The 20,290-nt window shown below is 42.4% G+C and overlaps 1 protein-coding gene across 5 annotated transcripts in view; it reads left to right on the top strand.

The window, feature by feature from the left end:
• LIPC (lipase C, hepatic type) overlaps positions 1 to 7,549 on the top strand; it is a 181,708-nt gene extending 174,159 nt beyond the window's left edge. For all 5 annotated transcript variants that reach the window (XM_043471839.1, XM_043471841.1, XM_043471840.1 and 2 more), the window contains 3 exons: positions 911 to 1,028; positions 2,564 to 2,782; positions 7,392 to 7,549. In XM_043471839.1, the coding sequence (XP_043327774.1) occupies positions 911 to 1,028; positions 2,564 to 2,782; positions 7,392 to 7,503 (449 nt within the window). In that variant the 3' untranslated portion in view covers positions 7,504 to 7,549. The remainder of the gene's footprint in view (positions 1 to 910; positions 1,029 to 2,563; positions 2,783 to 7,391) is intronic.
• The last annotated feature ends 12,741 nt before the right edge of the window (positions 7,550 to 20,290 follow it).

The raw sequence follows: 20,290 nt of genomic DNA, 5'->3' as shown, positions 1-20,290 counted from the left end.
AAGCTAGTGAAATGAGAAACCATTCACGGCAACAGAGTGGCCCCCCACTGCCTGAAACTAGAGAAAGTCCATGTGCAGCAACAAAGACCCAGTGCAACCAAAAATAAAATAAAAAATTTTTAAATGAGGCTGATAATAGCAATACCCTCCTCATAGGGTCATTATGATGAGTAATTGAGATGATGCCATGTAAAATGTTTAATAACACCTGTCTGATAGTAAGTAATTTGTTTTTATTAGCTAAATATAGGCTATATTTAGGTAAAGAAGAATAAAATTAATTTCCCTATTCCAAACAACACAGAAGAAGGACATTCTGGACACTTGAAAAGATAGAACAATTTCAGGTACTAGAACTAGTTGTCTGATTTCTATCAGGAAATGTGCTGTTGAACCCCACAGAACCAGTTTCCAAGCCCCAGAAGGCAGGGCATATTTTGTGGCTGTTGCTCTGTCCCACCCTAAAACTAACACCATCAAATAGAGGCAAAAGTGAAAATAGCCGTGTGTTCTCTTGCTTTTGTCTGCTGCCTAAAAGGCAGTCTATCCTTTCATTTATAAATGGGGACCCTTGCTAAATACATGGAATAGAGCAACAGAATTTCATCTAGAAATTAGTGAGAATACCAACTATACTATAATTCTATTCTGCCTTTTTTTTTTTTTTTTTGCTGGATAATACTTATTATATTACAAACATAAGTCCTCTTAGACATTTAAGAAATTCAGAAAAGGAAAAAGAGGAAAATAGCATTCAGAATTCCACCTCCCAGAAAACAAAATCAGGGTATCTATTCATCCATACTTTTCTCTCTGCTTTCTTAAATTTTAAAAAATACAAGATTTTTTATTTTTAAAATTTCTGCTTACATTGTCTTTCTCTCTCCCGCGCCATCCCATCCCCCTCTAGTTTACCATTACCAGTTCAAGATTCGGTTCATCAACCAAACTGAGAACTCTGTAGAACCAACTTTCACTGTGTCATTCCTCGGAACAAGAGGGGAGAGGCAGAAGATCCCCATCACTCTGTGAGTACGCAATACAGCCCCATCCATGGTGAGGACAGGCTTAGCTTTCTCACAGGGCCTGGATGCACTCTGCTTATCAAGGGTCGGGCCAGGCACAGCTTACTTTTCTCAGCTCAGTACGAGTGTCCCAAGCACCCCATCAGATGGGACATCCGCCCACGCTCGGCACCTTGTCACCCCTCCCTGGCCTCCCCCAGTCCCAGCCATTGCTTCATGTTGCTGCCACCTGCGTCTGTGATGGGCCCGAAGAGACAGGGGCTGAATGGAGAGGGGGACCAGGGGCGGCCAGTCTAGGAGGAGTGCCGAAAGCAGGAGCAGGACGCACTCCTGTCCACGCATGAAGGCCCTGAGCACCTCTCCAGTGAGTTCTGAAAACCATAACCCGGAAATAAAACTGGTCTCATTCACCTTGGCACGAGTTTTCCATTCAGTCAGCCTGCACTGCCAGCCCTCCCCACCTGTCCTTCGCCCTGCTACACACCTGCTCACAACACAGGCAGTGGCCTCACGCCTCCTGCACAGGCTGGCCAGCTTCACCGGCCGCTTTATTTCAGCATCTCCACCCTCAGCATGGGCTCTCCTTGGGAAGTGACACCAGCCTTCACCCGCTCCAGGGACGGTTCTCAGCTTCCTGAAAATCACCCCTGGTTTTGAACCTCAGTCATCCCACTGATTCAGTCACTCGGCAAGGATGCGTCAGTGCTCTGCACTAGAGGTAGAGAGGACTCTATCCTTAGAGTGCTCCCATCCTCGTGGGGTGGGTGGATTCCTAAACGGTGCTTTGCAACATCCTGCAGGAAGAGCTAAAATGAGCTGAGCCAGGGAATCCTCCAGCCACCTGTCTCACCCTAAATCCAGTGCTAACTCTGCACCATCCCAAACCTCTCCCTGGGGGAGCACGGATTGTTCTAAGTAATGGAAAGAGTGCCTGACTGCTCTGTCAGTATTGGGACATTTTAATGTCTTGGAGATTAGTGAGTAAAGCTGATAATGATACCTAAGGATCTGCATTTAAATTTTGCTCCAAACTTTTATATGTGGTTTTCTATTACTGCTATACTTGTTGTTTTAACGGAAGTTTCTATTTACATTGGGGAGGAAGAAAAGCACTGATCTGAAGAGAAGACTGTAGTGTGATGCTCATGTGTTGATCAAACCTACAGAGAGCTGTATGGCCCAGAGACACCTGCCTTTTTTGGAGGCAGTTCTCCTGATGTGTTAAGCTAGAGATTAGGAAGCCTTAGCTAAACAAAGTTAACTAGATTCATCACTGCAGAACACTTGCAACCTTTTAAATATGTTATCACAGAAAATAAGATGGTTTTCCCAGTATTACTATTCTAGAAAACCCTTTTTTATCCTGGCACATCTATTGCTATCTCTATTAATAGTCTGTCCAACACCACTTTGGGAAATGCAGCAGAAAAGACCATCACGAGTCATTCAGGCAAATCTAACACCTCCTGAAAGTCCCTAAGCCTCACTTTGCTGCTACAAATCAACTGACTATGTCTGGTTTCCTTTGTATCTTCAAGGAGCAAAGGAATTACTAGTAATGAAACCTATTCCTTTCTTATCACACTGGATGTGGATATTGGGGAACTGATCATGATCAAGTTCAAGTGGGAAAACAGCATGGTGTGGTCCAATGTCTGGAATACGGTCCAAACCATCATCCCCTGGGGAAGAGAGTCCCTTCACTCGGGCCTTGCTCTGAAGAGCATCAGAGTCAAAGTGGGAGAAACACAGCAAAGGTGAGTGCTATTTCAACCTCCTCCTAACATCTGTTGAGCATCTACCTACGTCAGCACTTTCACAATTTAATACTTGCATTTATCTTATGAAGTGGGCATTGTTATGTTCCAACGATGACATACAGATGCTCGGAAAGGTGCAATGACAATCCTGAGTTCCCAAAGCCACAGGTGGAAGGACCAAGATTTACACCCAGGTCTTCTGATTCCCAACTAGCCTCTTTCCTCTGCCCCCCAGTTACCAGCTACCTGCCTCCAGAGTCTGAGAACCACTCACTGGCCCAGTGCTTTTCAGATTTCACCAGGTGCTGGCCCAAGGACCACATTTTGAACAGCAAGGACCTAGAAGTGACATTTCTTCTTTGTTGTTTATCCAGAGAAAAGCTTTTAACAGATCACAATCTCAAAATCTCACACTGAAGCGGCACCTTTCAAATCTTAGAATGCCAAGGGATCACTGGGAAGCTTATGAAACATGCAGAATTCCCAGACCCACCTGAAGAGCTTCTGACCGGCTGTGGTCTATGGAGGACCACACATCTGGTAATAAGAGCCCTAGGAAGTTCTGTTGTGGACCAGCGGGTTGCCCTCAGGAGGTGCGGTTCTGTGACTGAATGTCTCCCTTGGCCCAGGGGCCCTGGGACATGCAGGGGCGGGTTGAGGGCAGGGAGTTAAGGCAAGAAAGGATGTCCAGCCGCTCCCTCGGTCCTCTCAGCAGAGCAAAGGGAGGCTCAGTATATTTTCCCTGGGCTGCCGTGCTTTCCTGTGGTTCTGCACTTCTGCAGACCTTCTCCTGTCTCCTCCCCACTGTCTTCAGGAAATGTGTCTCTCCTTTCCCACTGCCCTCTGTCGAGCAGCCCGCTTTCCCTCTGGAGCGCCGCCAGCGGAGCTGAAGAGCAGCGCGCCCCTCACCTCTGAACCGCTCTCCCCCCTCACCCCTGGGGTGCCGCTGCTAGCAGCCGCCCGTGGCAGATTTATGCCCCCTGAGTCCCTCACACAACCGCACTCCACTCCGAGATTTTATCTCCCTGGGATACAAAATCCTGGCAATTACTAAAAGCATACTCTGCAGTCAGCCAACAGATTTCTCCACATGATCAATTTGAGAAAATTAAACTGCTTCTCTCCTCTTCGGCACTTAGCTATTCTTGCATGACTTGCTGGCCCTTTAGAGCAGCTCAGCTTCTGAGCACCAACCCTCCCAGGATTCTCTCAGCTAGCGAGTAAATCCTCAGTTTTAGAGGCCGCTCGCCATGACGGTTCTAGGTGCCTCGACCTGAACGATAGTATAAAACACAGAGCTACCTTCTCCCCTGGTGCTGACCCACACAGCTCGGCAGAAGGAAAGAAGGGAGGGATGTGAGCGGTGCTTACAGAGCCCTTGCTGCACCATGGGCTTGAACTAGGGGCTCCGCAGCATTCACCTGATGGAAGCTTCCCAGTGACCCTCTGAAACAGGTAGTATTGCTGAGCAGCTTAGAAACCTGAGGCTCACAGGAGTTCCACTGCTTGGGGACATTGCTAATAATTGTCTGAGCCCAGGTCTGACTCAGTTTGTCTGAATCATTGCCCGTTCGTTGCCTCTGCACAGTTTTTAACAACTCCGCCTCCTTTAGTCGTGGTCCCATTGATCTGACTTTCTTTAATCTAGCAGTGTTGTAGAGCTGGAAATGCATATATATGCACATCACAGCTTTCCTCGGGGCTGTAAGAGGTACCTCATGCAAAGGAGGGAAGGGATCTGGGACCTATAGTTTTTTAAGTTTTTAACTCAGTGCTTCCTATGGGTCTTTGGAGTACCCAATGCCATTGGGAAGGATGCCAAAAAAGTCAGAGTTGTGGCTTTGGGCATTAAGAAACTCCAGGACCTAATTAGGAAAACAAGATGCGTTAATTTTACTAATGATCTGCTTCATCCCAGGGTTTCTCAAACTTTAATGTGCACATGAATCATCTGGGGATCATGTTAAAATGTAGGCTCTGCTTCAAGTAGGTAGAGCCTGAGAGTCTACATTTCTAACAAGCTCCCCGGTGCTGCTGATGCTGCTGGTCCACAGATCACACTCTGAATAGTGAGTCTAGTATTGCACGGTCTAGAAGTCTAAGAAAGACTGGTTCAGGTTGGTTCTGTGGGTCACTGTTGCAGCAGGCTTCAGGGAGGCCAAAAGGCATTCCCAGAGAGACAGGCAGTGAGAAGAGCAACACGCAGACGGAATCCAATGACCTCTGCATCAGCTGGACCTAAAGTCAAACTTTGATTTCACTGCTTCCACCTATGTAGGCTCAGACAATAACTGTTCCTCTCTGAGACTCTGTTCTTTAGGAACAAATGGGAATTATAATATGTACCTCATGCGGCTAATAACAACTACCAATTTCTGAGTACCTTTTACAAACTAAAATCCCAGAGCTGAGATGCAAACATTAAACCTCATGCTCTTACTCTCTTTGCTAACAACAAGAGGGGAAAAAAAATGGTTAAGTGACTTGCTCTTTACCTCTGTGGAAGCAGTTGAATGAGAGGTGACTTTCTTCACACCAAAGCACAAATTCAGGGGTGAGAGGGACTGTTGTAGGGTGAAGACGGAGAGCAGAGAAGATTGGTTCTATAGCAAGACATGAAAAGTGATTGGCTAAACAAAATGAGGAGATATTTGATTGCCTCAGTGATCATATAAATGCAGAACAAAAATCAATGAAATTATCATTGGTCACCCATTAGTTTTGCAGGAGTTAAAACACAGATAACATCCAGAGTTGGTAAAGGTGTGGGGAAATGGGCATTCTCATATACTATTTGTGGAAGTATAAATTACAGAGCCTCTGTAGGCGAATTTCATTCAACGACTAACATTTAGTGAACATATATCTTGCGCTAGACACTGCTGGGGGCACCGGATATACAGTAGTAAACAGAGTAGATAAAGTCCTTGGTCTCATGGAGCTTATGTTATCAAAATTTGACATATGCAGAATCTTGACCCAGGATTTTATGCTAGGTGTCTACCCTGGAGAAATACCCAACATATCCACTAAGGATATCTATGCACTAAAATGTTTGTTGCAGTACTATTTGTAAACACTAACCCATTGGGGAAAATCCCAATCTCCATTAATAGGAAAATGGCTAAATGCATTGTGATACATCCATACACTGGAATGTTATGTGGCAGGTGAGAAAGAATCAAATAGATTTTTTTAAATATAGTCGATTTATAGTATTTCGGGTGTACAGCAAAGTGATTCACCTATCCAGATTCTTTTTCATTATTACAAGATATTGAATATAGTTCTTTGTGCTAAGGTCCTTGATGTTCATCTACTTTATGTAGAGTAGTGTGTATCTGTTAATTCCGAATTCCCAATTTATCCTTCCCTTTCACTTCTCCCTTTGGTAAGCATAAGTTTGTTTTCTATGTCTGTGAGTCTATTTCTGTTTTGTAAACAAGTTCATTTGTATAATTTTTTAGATTCCACATATAAGTGATATCATATGGTATTTGTCTTTCTCTGTCTGACTTACTTCACTTAGTATGATCATCTTTAGGTCCATCAGAGAATGAAATAGATGTGTATATACTTACACAAACAGGTCTCCAAATATGTTATTTGATGATGAGGAAATTTTTCAGAAAAATTCATACAACAAATTTTATGTTTGTATATGAACATCCATACAAGTGTAGATGCATAGAAAGAAGTCTGGAAAGACAGAAGCCAAACCATGAAAACAGGGAGAGGAGTCATATTAGTGAAAGGTGATGCAGAAGACCTTTAATACTCAACTTTATATATTTCTTTACTATTTGAATTTTTCAAATGCATCCATAATTACAATACTTTTTAATTTTAGAAGTTTGATTTAGTAAATACTTGACCTTAGATATAATTTTTTTTAAAAAGAAGCTATAAACTACAATTCTCTGTGACTATTGCTATTTTTTTTTTCCCAAATAGATTCAACTGAAGTCAGTAACACAAAATAGCATCTCAGGCCAAACCAATGGTCAAAGTCATCAGCTGTTGGTCTCCAAGAGAGACCCAGAACCCATGGTGACGTCCTTTGTGGCTGGAAGATCAAATAAGAGGGAAGGGCAGGCTTATAGAGCTGAGCCAGGCAGATGCTGGTGACAGTGGCCTCGTGCCCGGGTACCTTTAAGAAGGCTATTGACAAACTGGAGTGGGTCCAAAGAAGGAAGGCTGGGAGCGAAGCCTGCCTGTGAGGAACAGCTGAAGAAAGTGCGAATGTTTGCCTTGGAGACAGGGTCATGTAGTGAAAGAAACAATTGTTACTCTCAAATCTTTGATGAGCTGTATAAGGCAGAACAAAGCAGGACTGCCCCAGGACTTTGAGTTCTTTACAGAAGTGAAATATCACACCATGAAGAGCTCCTGGAAGCCTTACACAGATTGCTTTAACTGATTTGGGTTTTGTTTTTCTCTGAAGTTATAAAAATATTTGCAGTCATAAAGACCTAGTTTTTTTTTTCTTTTAAAAAAATAGCATAAAGTTCATGTTACATGAATTGAGTATTTAACAAAGGACAAAACATTTCAATAAGCTCCATCCAAAACTTAGTGCTATGTTTGCTTGATGTTTCCTATGCAGAATGACATTTTGCTCAGAAAACATGAATGATCTACAACTTCACCCAGCCCAGGAGAAAACCTTTGTGAGATGTGAAGCAAACTCTGAAACACTGAAGCAAAAGATCAGATGAGCTTTAATGAAGACCCAGTGTGAAGAATAAATGACTTTATACCTTATCTGGAATGGTTGCTTTGTTTGGAAACCAAAGTTACATAAAGAATCTTGCATAAAGCTTTAATAGGGTTTAGATTTAAAAGGGAGCTCATTTCACTGTTATAAACTGAGATTTTCAAAACTGTTATGTAACTATATTCAAATATTAGTGTAACCAGAACTTTCCCAATTTTCTGACTAATTGGTAATATATGCAAATAAGTACAAGTTTAAGAGCCATCTGAGATTCACTGTTCTAATTTAAAATGTCTTTTACAATTAAGTCAAATTTCCCTTATTTCCTTGCTAGTTTGTTCTGATCAGTTTTTTGAAGCATGATGGGAAGATACTTCTTTACAATATAACTAGCACTTTCATAAAGTGAAATTCCAGTTAATCACAGTTGTGTGTCCCAAAGCACACACCCTTTAAGACCAAAGAAAAAAAATTCTACTTAAACTAAGAGTTTCCACCAAACAAATCATACAATTATTTCACTGAACCAAACCAAGAGTAGTAGAATTCTCCTAAAACTACTAACGATAACCATAAAAGCTGGGCAGTTGGTCACTGTAATGATTAAATTACTATTTAAGTACCATTTTCCTCTTTCACTAATGCCTGCGACAAAAGCTAATGGAAAACTTGGACTATCTCAAAGACTTAGATATCAAATCTCAAACTGCCCAATAAATGAAATAATGATGCTTTGACCAGCAAATTCCACCACAGAGCATGTGAAGGAAATATTAGATCTGGCAATTACTTGGATCTGTGTTTCAAGTAATTCAGAGAGGAGAATCTCACTATGCACGTCAAAGCCTCACCTGACCTTGGCATAGCCTCAACTCTACACAGCTCATCATTCACATGCTCTTCCCCCAAGCAGAACTCCCGCAGACAAAAGTCCTAAAGAGATGTCTGCCTCTGATGAAATCAACTGCATGATTCACTTTTATTTTTCTTGGAAAGACCCACAGAACTAAAGGATGTGGGGGAGGAAGGACAGCTGGGTTAAGGTTGTATATTATGTCCTGAATGCTACTCTTGACTGCAAAAGCATCCGACTGCCCTTTTAGCTATTGTGTGTATCTAGAAATATTAGATATTAAAATGAACAATATTTTCCATTATGTCAGAAATACTAAGATTTACAATAAGATAACCTCTGCATTAGATTGGCATGTTTTATCATTGACTCTCCAGAGAAAATTTTAAATATCACTTTTTGGGACTTCCTTGATGGTCCAGTAGTTAAGAATCCACCTGCCAATGCCTTCCCTGCTCTGGGAAGACCCCACATTACCTTGGAGCAACTAAGTCCATGCACTACAACTACTGAGTTTATGCTCTGGAACCCACAAACCGCAACTACTAAAGCCCGCACACCCTAAAGCCCATGCTCCACAGTAAGAAGCCACCGGAATGAGAATCCAGGTCATCACAACTAGAGAAAGCCCACTCACAACAACGAAGATCCAACACAGTCAAAAATATAATAATTAAATTTAAAAAATGTTTAAACATCACTTTTTAAATATGTTCTTTGCTATATGCCCTGTAGAATCTATGCACACGTCAAAGGATACTCCTATGAGCCTTGAAAACATCACAAGCAAAACCAGTCCACATATTCACCCATGCAATGCAATGAACTGTGGTACATTCTTACTAATGGTTGTTAAAGAGCAGCAAAAAAGATGACCCAAAGCTACACATGTAACAAGATAGGGCTGAGTCCAGAATGAGAAAGAGAAGTATGGAGGCAGCAGAATTTAAGGAAGCACTTGTGGGCTTATGCATTTACACAAAGACACAAAATATATATGTAGTATGTTACAAGGAGAGCTAAACTGTACCATTAATGATAGATTAAATAGGTGGTAAAGGACTTAGTGGTTAAGAATCCACCTGCCAATGCAGGAGACATGGGTTCAATCCCGTGTCCAGTAAGATCCCAAATGCCGCAGGACAGCTAAGCCCTTGGGCTGAAACTCCTGAGCCCACGCACCCCAGAGCCTCTGCTCTGCAACAAGGGAAGCTGCTGCCACGAGAAGCCCCAGCCTCACAACTAGAGAGAGCAGCCCCCACTTGCCGCAACTAGAGAAAGCCCATGCACAGCCAAAGACCCAGCTCAGCCAAAAATTTAAAAATAAATAATAAGTTTTTCTAAGTAAGTTAAAAAATAAAACCAATTTTATGAAAAAAAAAAATAAAAGGTGGTAAAATACTAAGTGAAATCAATAACACCCCTGGCACAAGAGTGAGGTTGTGGTAATCTGAAAAGAGGAAGTGCACATTAGAGTTCCGGGTACCAGCAACACTGCATGTGTCACTCCGGATGGTGGGTGCACAGGTGTTCATTTTTATCACCATTCTTTAGTGAATTTTTTCACGCACTATCAGTATGAATGTCACATTTCACAATACAAAGAAAAAATAAAGGGCAGAGTTAAAACCGTTTTTCTACTCTAGCATACTTTCCAATACTAATTAGTTTCACACAAAATATAATTAGAAATTATTTCAACTTCTGTAGGAAAACTTGAAGTGACACAGGACGTCATAACATTTTGGGCAGAGAAATCAATAAGCAACCGACATGACAAATGGCTCACAGGAACATTTGAGACTCCTCTTGGCATGGATTACTTTTCACTCGGGAAGATGTGTTCATCGACATCACATTTTCTGAAGAACATCTTAGGAGGGAAGTCAAATAGGGAAACTGAATAATGCAGCCACATCTGTTCATTGCACATGCAAAATGCTGGCTGGTTCGCTGATTATACTCACCTCTCCTTCAAAGAATCTGTATTTATGAACCCACTCAGGAAAGATAACACTGGCATCTTGCCTTTCAGGCAAAAGCCTATTTGTGCTTTACTTGTAAGAAAGCTCAAGGAAAGAAATGGGGCATCAATAACACTGCAGCTGGGCTCTTTGAGGTGCCCGGAGTCAGAGAGAGGGAAACAAGCATTTCATTCAACACTAAAATGAATGTACTGCCCTCCAAAGCAAAGCTGCCCATCCTCGGCATTCACCTTGATAATGTTGCCACAAACACTGAAAGTTTTGGTAGTTGTTACACATCTCTGGGGTGGCAAAGCAAGAAGTCAGACTGCCCAGGACAAGGCCAGCTCTCCCACAGAGCCTGGATGAGAGGGAGGTCAGATGGATGGGAAATAGATGGACAAGAAGAAGCCTGAGGGGACTTCCCTGGCAGTCCAGTGGTTAAGACTAAACCTTCCAATGCAGGGGGTTTGGGTTTGATCCCTGGTTGGGGAGCTAAGATCTCACATGCCTCGCAGCCAAAAATCAAAACATAAAAGGGAATCAGTATTGTAACAAATTCAATAAAGACTTTAAAAATGGTCCACATTGAAAAATATATGTTAAAAAAGAGGGAAACTGAAGTCAATCTACAGAGTCACCACCTACCTGCTTAAGTTCTAAGTTCAGTTGCTCAGTTGTGTCCGACTCTTTGTGACCCCATGAATTGCAGCACGCCAGGCCTCCCTATCCATCACCAACTCCCAGAGTCTACCCAAATCTATGTCCATTGAGTTGGTGATGCCATCCAGCCATCTCATCCTCTGTCGTCCCCTTCTCCTCCTGCCCCCAGTCCCTCCTAGCATCAGGGTCTTTTCCAGTGAGTCAATTCTTTGCATGAGGTGGCGAAGGTACTGGAGTTTCAGCTTCAACATCAGTCCTTCTAATGAACACCCAGGGCTCATCTCCTTTAGGATGGACTGGTTGGATCTCTTTGCAGTCCAAGGGACTCTCAAGAGTCTTCTCCAACAACCACAGTTCAAAAGCATCGATTCTTCGGTGCTCAGCTTTCTTCACCATCCAACTCTCACACCTACCTCCTCACCTTATCTCATACTACAAACTTCTTGAATTCCAATGATCTCTATGCGATGAATGGCCACCAGCAAACCTCATTCCTACCATTGGGGCTCCGGATAGGCTGCCCCCCAAAATGCCACAATGGCATATTGGTTATTTTGGATTAAAGTTACTTAGGAAATGGCCAGTGCAAGAGGGACACCCTTTTGTACCTCCCTAAAAGCAGGGAATAAATCTCTCCTGTGAAGGTGCCCTTTCTGATCTGAAGGTAGGACGGACACCCTTATCACCAGAGCCAAAGAACTGGGTCTGAGAAGCCTGTATAAACAAACCTCGTCACTTCTTTAATTTACTACCCCAAGACCAAACTCTGCTTATATTCTTTACTAATGGAACACCCAAAACCTAAGTTTCTTCATCCTGTCAATTCCTCACAAATGCATTGTCTCTTTGTCTAATCAGTATAAAAGTTGCCTGCTTTGGCCACGTCTTAGGTCCCATTTTATGAGGCTGCCGTGTGCATGAATTCAATGTTTCTTTTTCTCCTGTTAATCTATCTTGTATCAACTTTATTATTAGTCCAGCCACAAGGGTTTCCCAGGTAGATAACGGTAAAGAACTTGCCTGCCAAATCAAGAGATGTAAGAGACGCAAGTTTGATCCCTGGACTGGGAAGATCCTCTGGAGAAGAAAATGGCAACCCACTCCAGTATTCTTGCCTGGAGAATCCCAAGTACAGAGGAGTCTGGCGGGGTACAGTCCACGGGATCGCACAGAGTCAGACACAACTGAAACGACTTAGCATGCACAGCCATAAGAACTCAAGAGGAGCAGAGGGGGAAACCTCCCCCTCCCGACACTTCTCATCTCTGCCTTTTCCCATGCCTCCTTCCTCTTCTTTCCTCCAGAATGTCCTCCTCCCTGCCTAACTGGACCTTAGTTATCCACCCAGGCACAGTCACTTCACCAGCTTCTTCCTAGCTCAGCCCAGCTGACAGGGATCTCTGTCCTCTGAATGCTCAGCTGTTATGTGAGTGATGCTCTCCCTGGGGCCTTAGGAACTGGTACCCTGCTGGCTTTCCCACACCTCTCCGTCTCCTCTCTGCTCCTTGTCCTCTATTCAGCCTGGCAAGGTTGGCACTCCTCCAGGTCGAGGCCTCCTTCTCTGCCCACTTGCTTCTCCTGCTTTAGGCCATTTTCCCACTTCTCTGGGTTCATTTTTGACCCATGCAGGCCAACCACTCCCACATTAGAGTTGCAGTGTGGGGTGCCCCCTGAGTGGAGGGCACTCCTGCATATGCAACTGCCACTCTGCTGTCTCACAAGTGCCAAAGTTTCAGAACCAAGCCCATGGTGTCCTCCCTGCACCCCTCCAAACCTGCTTCTCCCCAAACTGCAGGTTCTGTGGCTCAGTGTGTATCATTTACTACACCACTAGCTGCTGATTCCAGGCATGGGGGTGGGGAGGGGAGCATCTGTAATACTTCCTCCCCTTTGGCCCTTCACAATGGAGCAATCACCAAATCCTATGGATTCTACCAAAACTTCTTTTTAAAAAAATATTTAAATATTTCTTTGGCTATGCCAGGTCTTGCTTGCAGCATATGGGATCTCGTTCCCTGACCAAGGATTGAACCAGGGTCCCCTGCACTGGGAGCACGGAGTATTAGCCACTGGACCACCAGGGAAGTCCCCTACCCATACTTCTTGCGTTTACATCTCCCTGCTTCCGCCGCCATCATTCTAACCCAAGCTGACACTCTTACCTGGATGTGGGCGACAACTTTCCGCCTCTTCTCGCTGTACCCGATCCACTTTCAATCCATTCCCATTACAGCACCACGGTGTGTCTTCCTGCTTTGAGCCTTTCAAATGACTTCCCAATGCTCTTCGGAAAAAAATCCCAAATAAATTACCAAACGGTAGCTTCCCCTTTTCCCTCCAGTCTTGTCGCCCTCGCTCCGTACGTCATGGTCCACCTAGTCCCAACTCAGCCTGCACGTTAGAACTGCCTCGGGAGCTTTCAAAACCGCCTAGCTCTCAGCCCCACTCCTAGGGACTTCTATTAACTTGGTCTGGGTAAAGCCTGGGTATCGCGAGACTTGAACGCTTTCCTGGTGATTCTAATATGCGCTAATTTTGAGAACCTGGGTCTAGGCATGTGGGCCGTCTTTCAGTTCCCTGAAAGGTGCAAAGCTCTCTATTGCTTCTCTGCCTTCCCCTCTCCTGTTCTCCCTGCTGCTTCCCATGTTTAAAGTCCCAGTTGAGGTGGTACTGCCCCAGGGGTAATTTAACAAAGCTTATCCCACACTACACAAATGTATCGGGTTGCCAAAAGTTTGTCCGGGTTTTTCTGTAACATCTTATGGGAAAATTCGAATGAATATTTTGGCCCCCACCCCACTATTCCCACCCACTCTTAACATCTTTTAATTCTTCCGGAAAAATTAAACATGACCATGCCATTTTGGAACAAAACAACAACAACAAAATCAGTGCTCCTGTCGTCATATAATATATGGTATTTCATTCATCATAGATTTTTGCATTAATTTTGATTTTTTTAAATACTGCACTAAAATATTGTTTCTCTTGATTAGCTGAGTTTTTGGAGCCGCCTTAAACTGTACACCAAAGGCAAGTGCCTCGGTCCCCTCACCCTGGTCCTGACAATGTGTGGGTCTGTTTGTTTAATGGCTTCTCCTCCCCCGTCAAGGACAAACATGTTTTGAAATCTACAAAATTTATATCAAGTTGTCTTTACATTTATATTGTTTGGTACACATAGTCTTAATTAATGCTAATTCTGCATATGTGCTTTACATGGTTAGATAAAATTTCTCTTATGTTGCTTTTAATGTTAAATTTCTTCTTGTCTACTCTTAAATTTGCTGTTTTTTTAAATTATATTTGCTTAGTATCTTTGTCCATCCCTTTCTTTATAATTTTTTCTTTAAAAATTTTAGACATTTTCCTTCTAAATGTTGTATAGCTGGTTGATTTATATTTCCAGCTCAATTTCAGTGTCTCTTTTAGTGGGAAAACACATTCCCTTCAAATTTAACATAATTGTACTCCTCTATCCTATTTTAGTTATTGGCTTACTTATTTCCTACTTTTTGTTGTATTTATTTTTGCAGACTGATCAAATTGGTATCTCCCCTTTCCATCTTGTTAACATGACTTGTGAATTTTCCTTGTATTTCCTGCTGGTGTCCCTTTCCTGTTGCTCACAATCAGATAACAATTACTTTACTTTACCATTATATGAAAACCAGACATACATTTCTCCCACCAAAATATTCTTTCACTGTTTTCACTCCAAACTTTAGAATACATCCACTTCCCCTACCAGTTCCACAGTTAACGCCCCAAAGGAGACCTTTGGGACATTTCCCTGCTTCCCATCCACCTGCAATGCCCAGACTTGCTGAGATTCTCTATTTTTACTTCCAGACTGTTTTTAGAGGAGTTGTCAAGGCAGATGGTGATGTGATCAATTCAGGAAAAGAACAGGCTTTCACAGAGTGGAGAGTCCAGCAGCACTCCTCAGAGAGATGAGCTTCTCCAGGCGTTGGGTCCGTCCAGGTACTAGTAATACACCCTGATTTGGGCTATGATCACTTCTACCATTCTAGGATTTTACGTTCTCCTGGCCCTTTCTCATTCTTATGGAGACTTTGACTCCGAGTTTATCTGGTCACTAAGTAAAAGAAACTGGTAATGTATTTCTTGAGTCATTTTGAAGCTTGAGTGAGCTAAAAGTTCACTCAATTTCCATAGAGTCCTTTTCTCTCATTGGTGGCAGCATTCAGCATTGTAGATAAGCAGTTCAGGACTAGGATGGCTCTTCCTCCTTTAGGAGTCACTTGTTCTTTGCTATGGAAACTCGTAAGATTTTTTTTCTATTCTTGTAGCTCAGAGATATAATATGCCTAGGAGTATTTTTTATCATCAATCGTTCTTGGAACCCTGTGAGATTCAAAATCTCTTATCAGCTAAGAAACTTTCATTACTGATTGCCTCTTCTAGTGTATCCTCCACCCCCTTCTCGGTGTCTATCCAACTCCTGATTTATATCTGTGTTTTTACACTGTGCTTTGAGGTGTCTTTCTCTTATCTTCCAGGATACTAATTTAGACATCAACCGTGACCACTTTCTCCTTCATCTCTTGAAATTTTTATATCAAAATCTTTTTTGGTCTCAGAGAATCAGTGTGTGTGTGTGCGCACGCATGCGCACGTGTGCACGTTGCACTTATATCTCAAGTTTTCTTATTCTTTTGGTTCAAGGTATCTACGCCAACAGCTATTTCTGTTCTGAGGGTTCTGTTGTAATCCTTCTCCCTGGCTGCTGGGCCCCACATGGGAGCTTCTTTTCCCTTGTTTGTTCCTTCGGGCTCTGTCCCATGTATTGGGGTATCTTAAGTGGGAGCATTCCCAAAGTAGTGGAAGGAACAGTAGTCTCAACTTCCCCTGGCCACAGCTTAGCAGCAGACAGATTGCCGGTCCTTCAGTGAAGCACGAGAAGGAAGCCTTTCCTGGTCTTTTCACCTCTTCAACTCAGGGTTGGAAGCAACTCCACTCATCTGCTCAGCTCCTCAGGAACCAGGGAGACCAGGTACACTCCCAAGGACCTCCCCCAGCCCCAACATCCTCTGTCAGGATAGTGACACCTCATTCCAGGCACTGTCTGCCTCCTCGAGGCCCCAGCAGCTGCTCTGCTCAGGAGAGGCAGGTGGGTTAAGCTGCAAGTAGAAAACATGCACAATGGACTCAGGCTGCTAATCTTTCTAGAACCTCCTGTTCCTCATTCCTCATGTGTCAGAACTTCCTCACTTCTTGTTTATTCTCTCATTTCAAAGTGCTCAATGACTATCACTGAATAAATGCCACCACCCCTACCACAAATATTTTCTGGTACAGCTTTTATCATTATGCTTTTAGAAGCTAACTCAAACTGGCTTAAATAAAAAACGTTAAAAAAAAAAAATCTCAACAAACAGGAAGTCCCAAGATAGGGTGGGCTTCGGGGAAGGTTGATTCAGCAGCTCTTTAATATCATTAAGATGAAGTGGTTTTTTTTTCCCTCTCTCTACCAACCTTGATGTTGGCTTCATCCTCAGGCTGATACAAGTTGGATGCTGCAGCCTCAGGCAGCACACTAAGACTTAACAACCAGAGAAAGTCAGAATCCCCGAATATCTTACTGGCCGGACTGGGTTGTATGCCCACACCTAAACTTGCGAGTGACGGCATCAACCAAAGACCAACCATCCCTAACCACGTGGCTGTTTGAGAAAATACTTAATCAGTGAACACGTGCTCACAAGCTAAATGTTCTCAGCTCGATAAGCAGTTTTTCACATGAAAATAAGGATAGCTGGCATTTGAGTGCTCACCATGTGCAGGGTGCCTTACAAACATTCTCATTTAATCCTCATCACAGTCCCCGAGGTAACTAATATTATCATCCTTGTTCACAGATGAGGTACTTAAAGCTTAACTAATAAGTCACACAGTTAATGAACATCATTTTCCTCCTTACAGATTCTATATGTCTATGAATGCAGCCCAGCATTGCAGCTGGCAACAGAAAATACCCTTTATGTATCAATTCCCTTGGACCCTACCGTAAGAGTTGTCACTAGGTACTCTTATGTCTTTCATGTTACAGAGCCTGGTGACTAGCTCACAGTGCAAATCGTTCACAGCAAACCCTTAGCTGTCCTCTCCTGATGAAGCTGGGGAAGTGCAGAGCTGTCTGGCCATGCCTTGGAGTTTTACCTTTGTTTATTATCTATCGAGCTCAAGAATCCAAATATAAAACAAGCCTCAAGATCTTACTATGATACAGCTGAGCCCTACCCATTAAACACTCATGGCTTGTGCATTCATTCTGTATATTCCTTAAGTATGTGGGAAGTCAAACAAGTATTTTATACCCCTTAAAAGCAATACACACTCATGGAACCTAAGAACTTACGGGGAGAAGGTATCTGAAGCTCCGTTCCTCAGCTCTCTTCCTATTCCCAAGATGATCAATTACTATGTGGTGTATTTCTATAGACTCTTTTTGTGGTGGATTTATTTTTAATTTTTAATTTCCATTTATGGTAATATTCAAAGATACATAAAAGTAGAAACATAGTAAGGAAGCCAATGTTCCAATCACCCAACTTCAACCATCAACAGTGACAATGTGTTGCACTATATTTGACACCACACTATATGCAGTAATTTTAAATTATTTATTATAAAAAGAATATTTCATAAAAATTCAAACAATATGGAAGAAAAAAGTTAAAAAAAATGCTCTTCCTCTCCCAAGACCAGTGCTCAGAAATAATTTAATAGTTTCCAATGTATCAACTAGACATTTTCTATACATAAATTATGTATCTTTACAAACTTCAAAAATTTCACACATAAGAAATCATGCTACACATATTTATTAATACTTGCTTTTTCCATTTACTGTTTACTTTATCTTGGAGGCCTTCAGAAGTGAGCACCTAAGAGTGCCCAGCATTCCTCAACAGCTATGGTGTTCCATCGGAAAGCATACTTAACCCAGGAATGTGGGGAGGGTGAAAGCTACTTGACTGGAAAGATATGTAGATTCTGTCTCTAGAGCCAGAGGTTTACAAAGTGGGTTGGGTACACACCAAGGTGTGTGTGAAAAGACCTGTTGGAATGTGGGAAGAAATACTGTAGCTTCCATTAATCTTTTACTCATCCCTTTAAGTTTTTGCTTATTTTAAAACATAGAAACATAACACTTGCATTATTTATAAATATTTCCATATTATGAATGTTTACTCAAGATTTTTCAAGATCAACAAAGTTGGCAACCACACTCACAGAAAGCAGAGATGCATGTAAGACTGAAAGAGCAGGCTGACAGCCTGACATCTGAACCTCTGTGATCCATGCTTCATCGGTGACAAGTGTAGTATCTGTGAAGCTCCAAACCTGTAAGAATTCCTTGGGTAAGAGAACCTGTCCCTGGTTGGGGATCTTACAAAGGCGTACACCTTCTACACAGCAATACACAATACAGAATCTAGACCCTCGGATGGAGGGGACAGAGGAGAACAGGAGTTTCCTAGTCTGGGAGCACTCTTATAAGGCCCTTTTAGAGAGCACAATCAGAGTTAATATACAGTATTAGATGCACTTAGAAGAACCTGACTTTTTAAAAAAATCAGTCAATAAACAAAAACTCATTTGACTTTTGCTCAGCATTTTCATCTGACCCTGGAATCCACATCCCCTCCCAACTTATTTTTTTGAATAGTTATTTTAAAACCTATGGAACTAATATTTTGTGAAATTTATAGAAAAATGTTGATCTGGACGTTTGCTGCAGGAAAAGAAAATGTTTAACTTCTACCTTTTATTATGAAATAATTAGACAAAAAAACTGTTGATGATTTAGCTAAAGAAAACACTTGTCCACACATACAAAGAAGCTAGGGCCTCCCCATTTAATTTCTAAATTGAGCTTTAGGAATCCATTTCTTGTGCCAGGAGTTATAATGTGTTGCTTATAGACTCCAAAGCTAAGCTGTGCTTTTCCCACTTGTGCAAAACATGGTGGGTATATTTTATATTCTAAAAATACAAATGCATATTAGATTTTGAAAGCAAACTTCTCTCTGGGGGTGAGAGGAGGAAGACATGCTGCCAAGGGACTTAGAGACGTTAAAAGTTACACGTATGGGTGTGGGTAACGTGATGACACTAACTTTTGCGTATTATTTCATGAAATTAGCCACACTGCCTACTGTGCAAAGCACACACCCGTGATTAAAATACAAATGTTTCTTGAATACTTACTATACACAAGTTCAAGAAAATGGAGATCAATAAAAGTCAGCGCTATAGAAGAATCGAGAGAGAAGGGCAATCCAGACAGAGCAAACTGGATTCCCACCGGCATCAAAGTATAACAGCATGAAACAGTCAAGAAACTGCCTTGCAGTTAAATTATATCTAAAAGTAAAAGTTTGGGCTAACTTTTGCCAAAACTTCAAAATTCAGCTCAAGCATATATCCTCTGGGAAATCATCTTGGCTCACACAGGCGTCTCCTCTGAGTTTCTAGCTACACTGTATTCATAGTTTATGCACAGATACCATTGCATTATCATCGTTGGCTTTTTTCCTTTCCACTAGATTATGAGGTCCCTGAGAACTTGGATTACAGTCCCTGGGGGGCTGAGGACAAAATGCAGCAGGTTGATAAGCGAATAGGAACTGAAGTAGCCACTGAGAATAGACGATTCTTTCAAGAGCTTGGCTTGGGTGGGGCAGGATTATACCACAGTGTGAAATGTGCTGTGAAATGACAGAGAATGCAGAGAATGCTGCGCCTGCATGTGCTCACTCAGTCGTGTCTGACTCATGACCCCATGGACTGTAGTCCACCAGGCTCCTCTGTCCACGGAATTCTCTCAGCAAGAATACTGGAGTGCCATTTCCTACTCCAGGGGATCTTCCCAACCCAGGGATGGAACCTGCGTGTCCTGCGTTGGCTGGCAGGTTCTTTACCACTGCGCCACCTGGGAAGCCCCAGACAGAATGCCACAATGCAGCAAATAAGGACACCTCACCCAGCATGGTAGGAGGTTAGAGGTCCTGATTCTCAGTTTATGGCAGTCAGGATACAGATATCAAGGTCTGCAAAGCCAAGGGCCTTTTACAACTCTCAAACTTTTGCCAACATCCTTAAGAACAGTAACCAAGTAAGACATCTGCCAAAGTACAAGCCAGCTCTTCAGTAAATGAATATGTTCTGTAAAAATGAAAAATCATTTAAAAAAATTACACAAAGGAATCCAAATAGCTGGGTTCACATATGATAAAATCAAGAGCAAAAAATATTACCTTTCCCCAAAGAGAAACTAG

The sequence above is a fragment of the Cervus canadensis genome, chromosome 6 (assembly GCF_019320065.1).
Source record: "Cervus canadensis isolate Bull #8, Minnesota chromosome 6, ASM1932006v1, whole genome shotgun sequence".
Classification (NCBI taxonomy): domain Eukaryota; kingdom Metazoa; phylum Chordata; class Mammalia; order Artiodactyla; family Cervidae; genus Cervus; species Cervus canadensis.
This window is presented reverse-complemented; position numbering and strand designations above follow the sequence as displayed.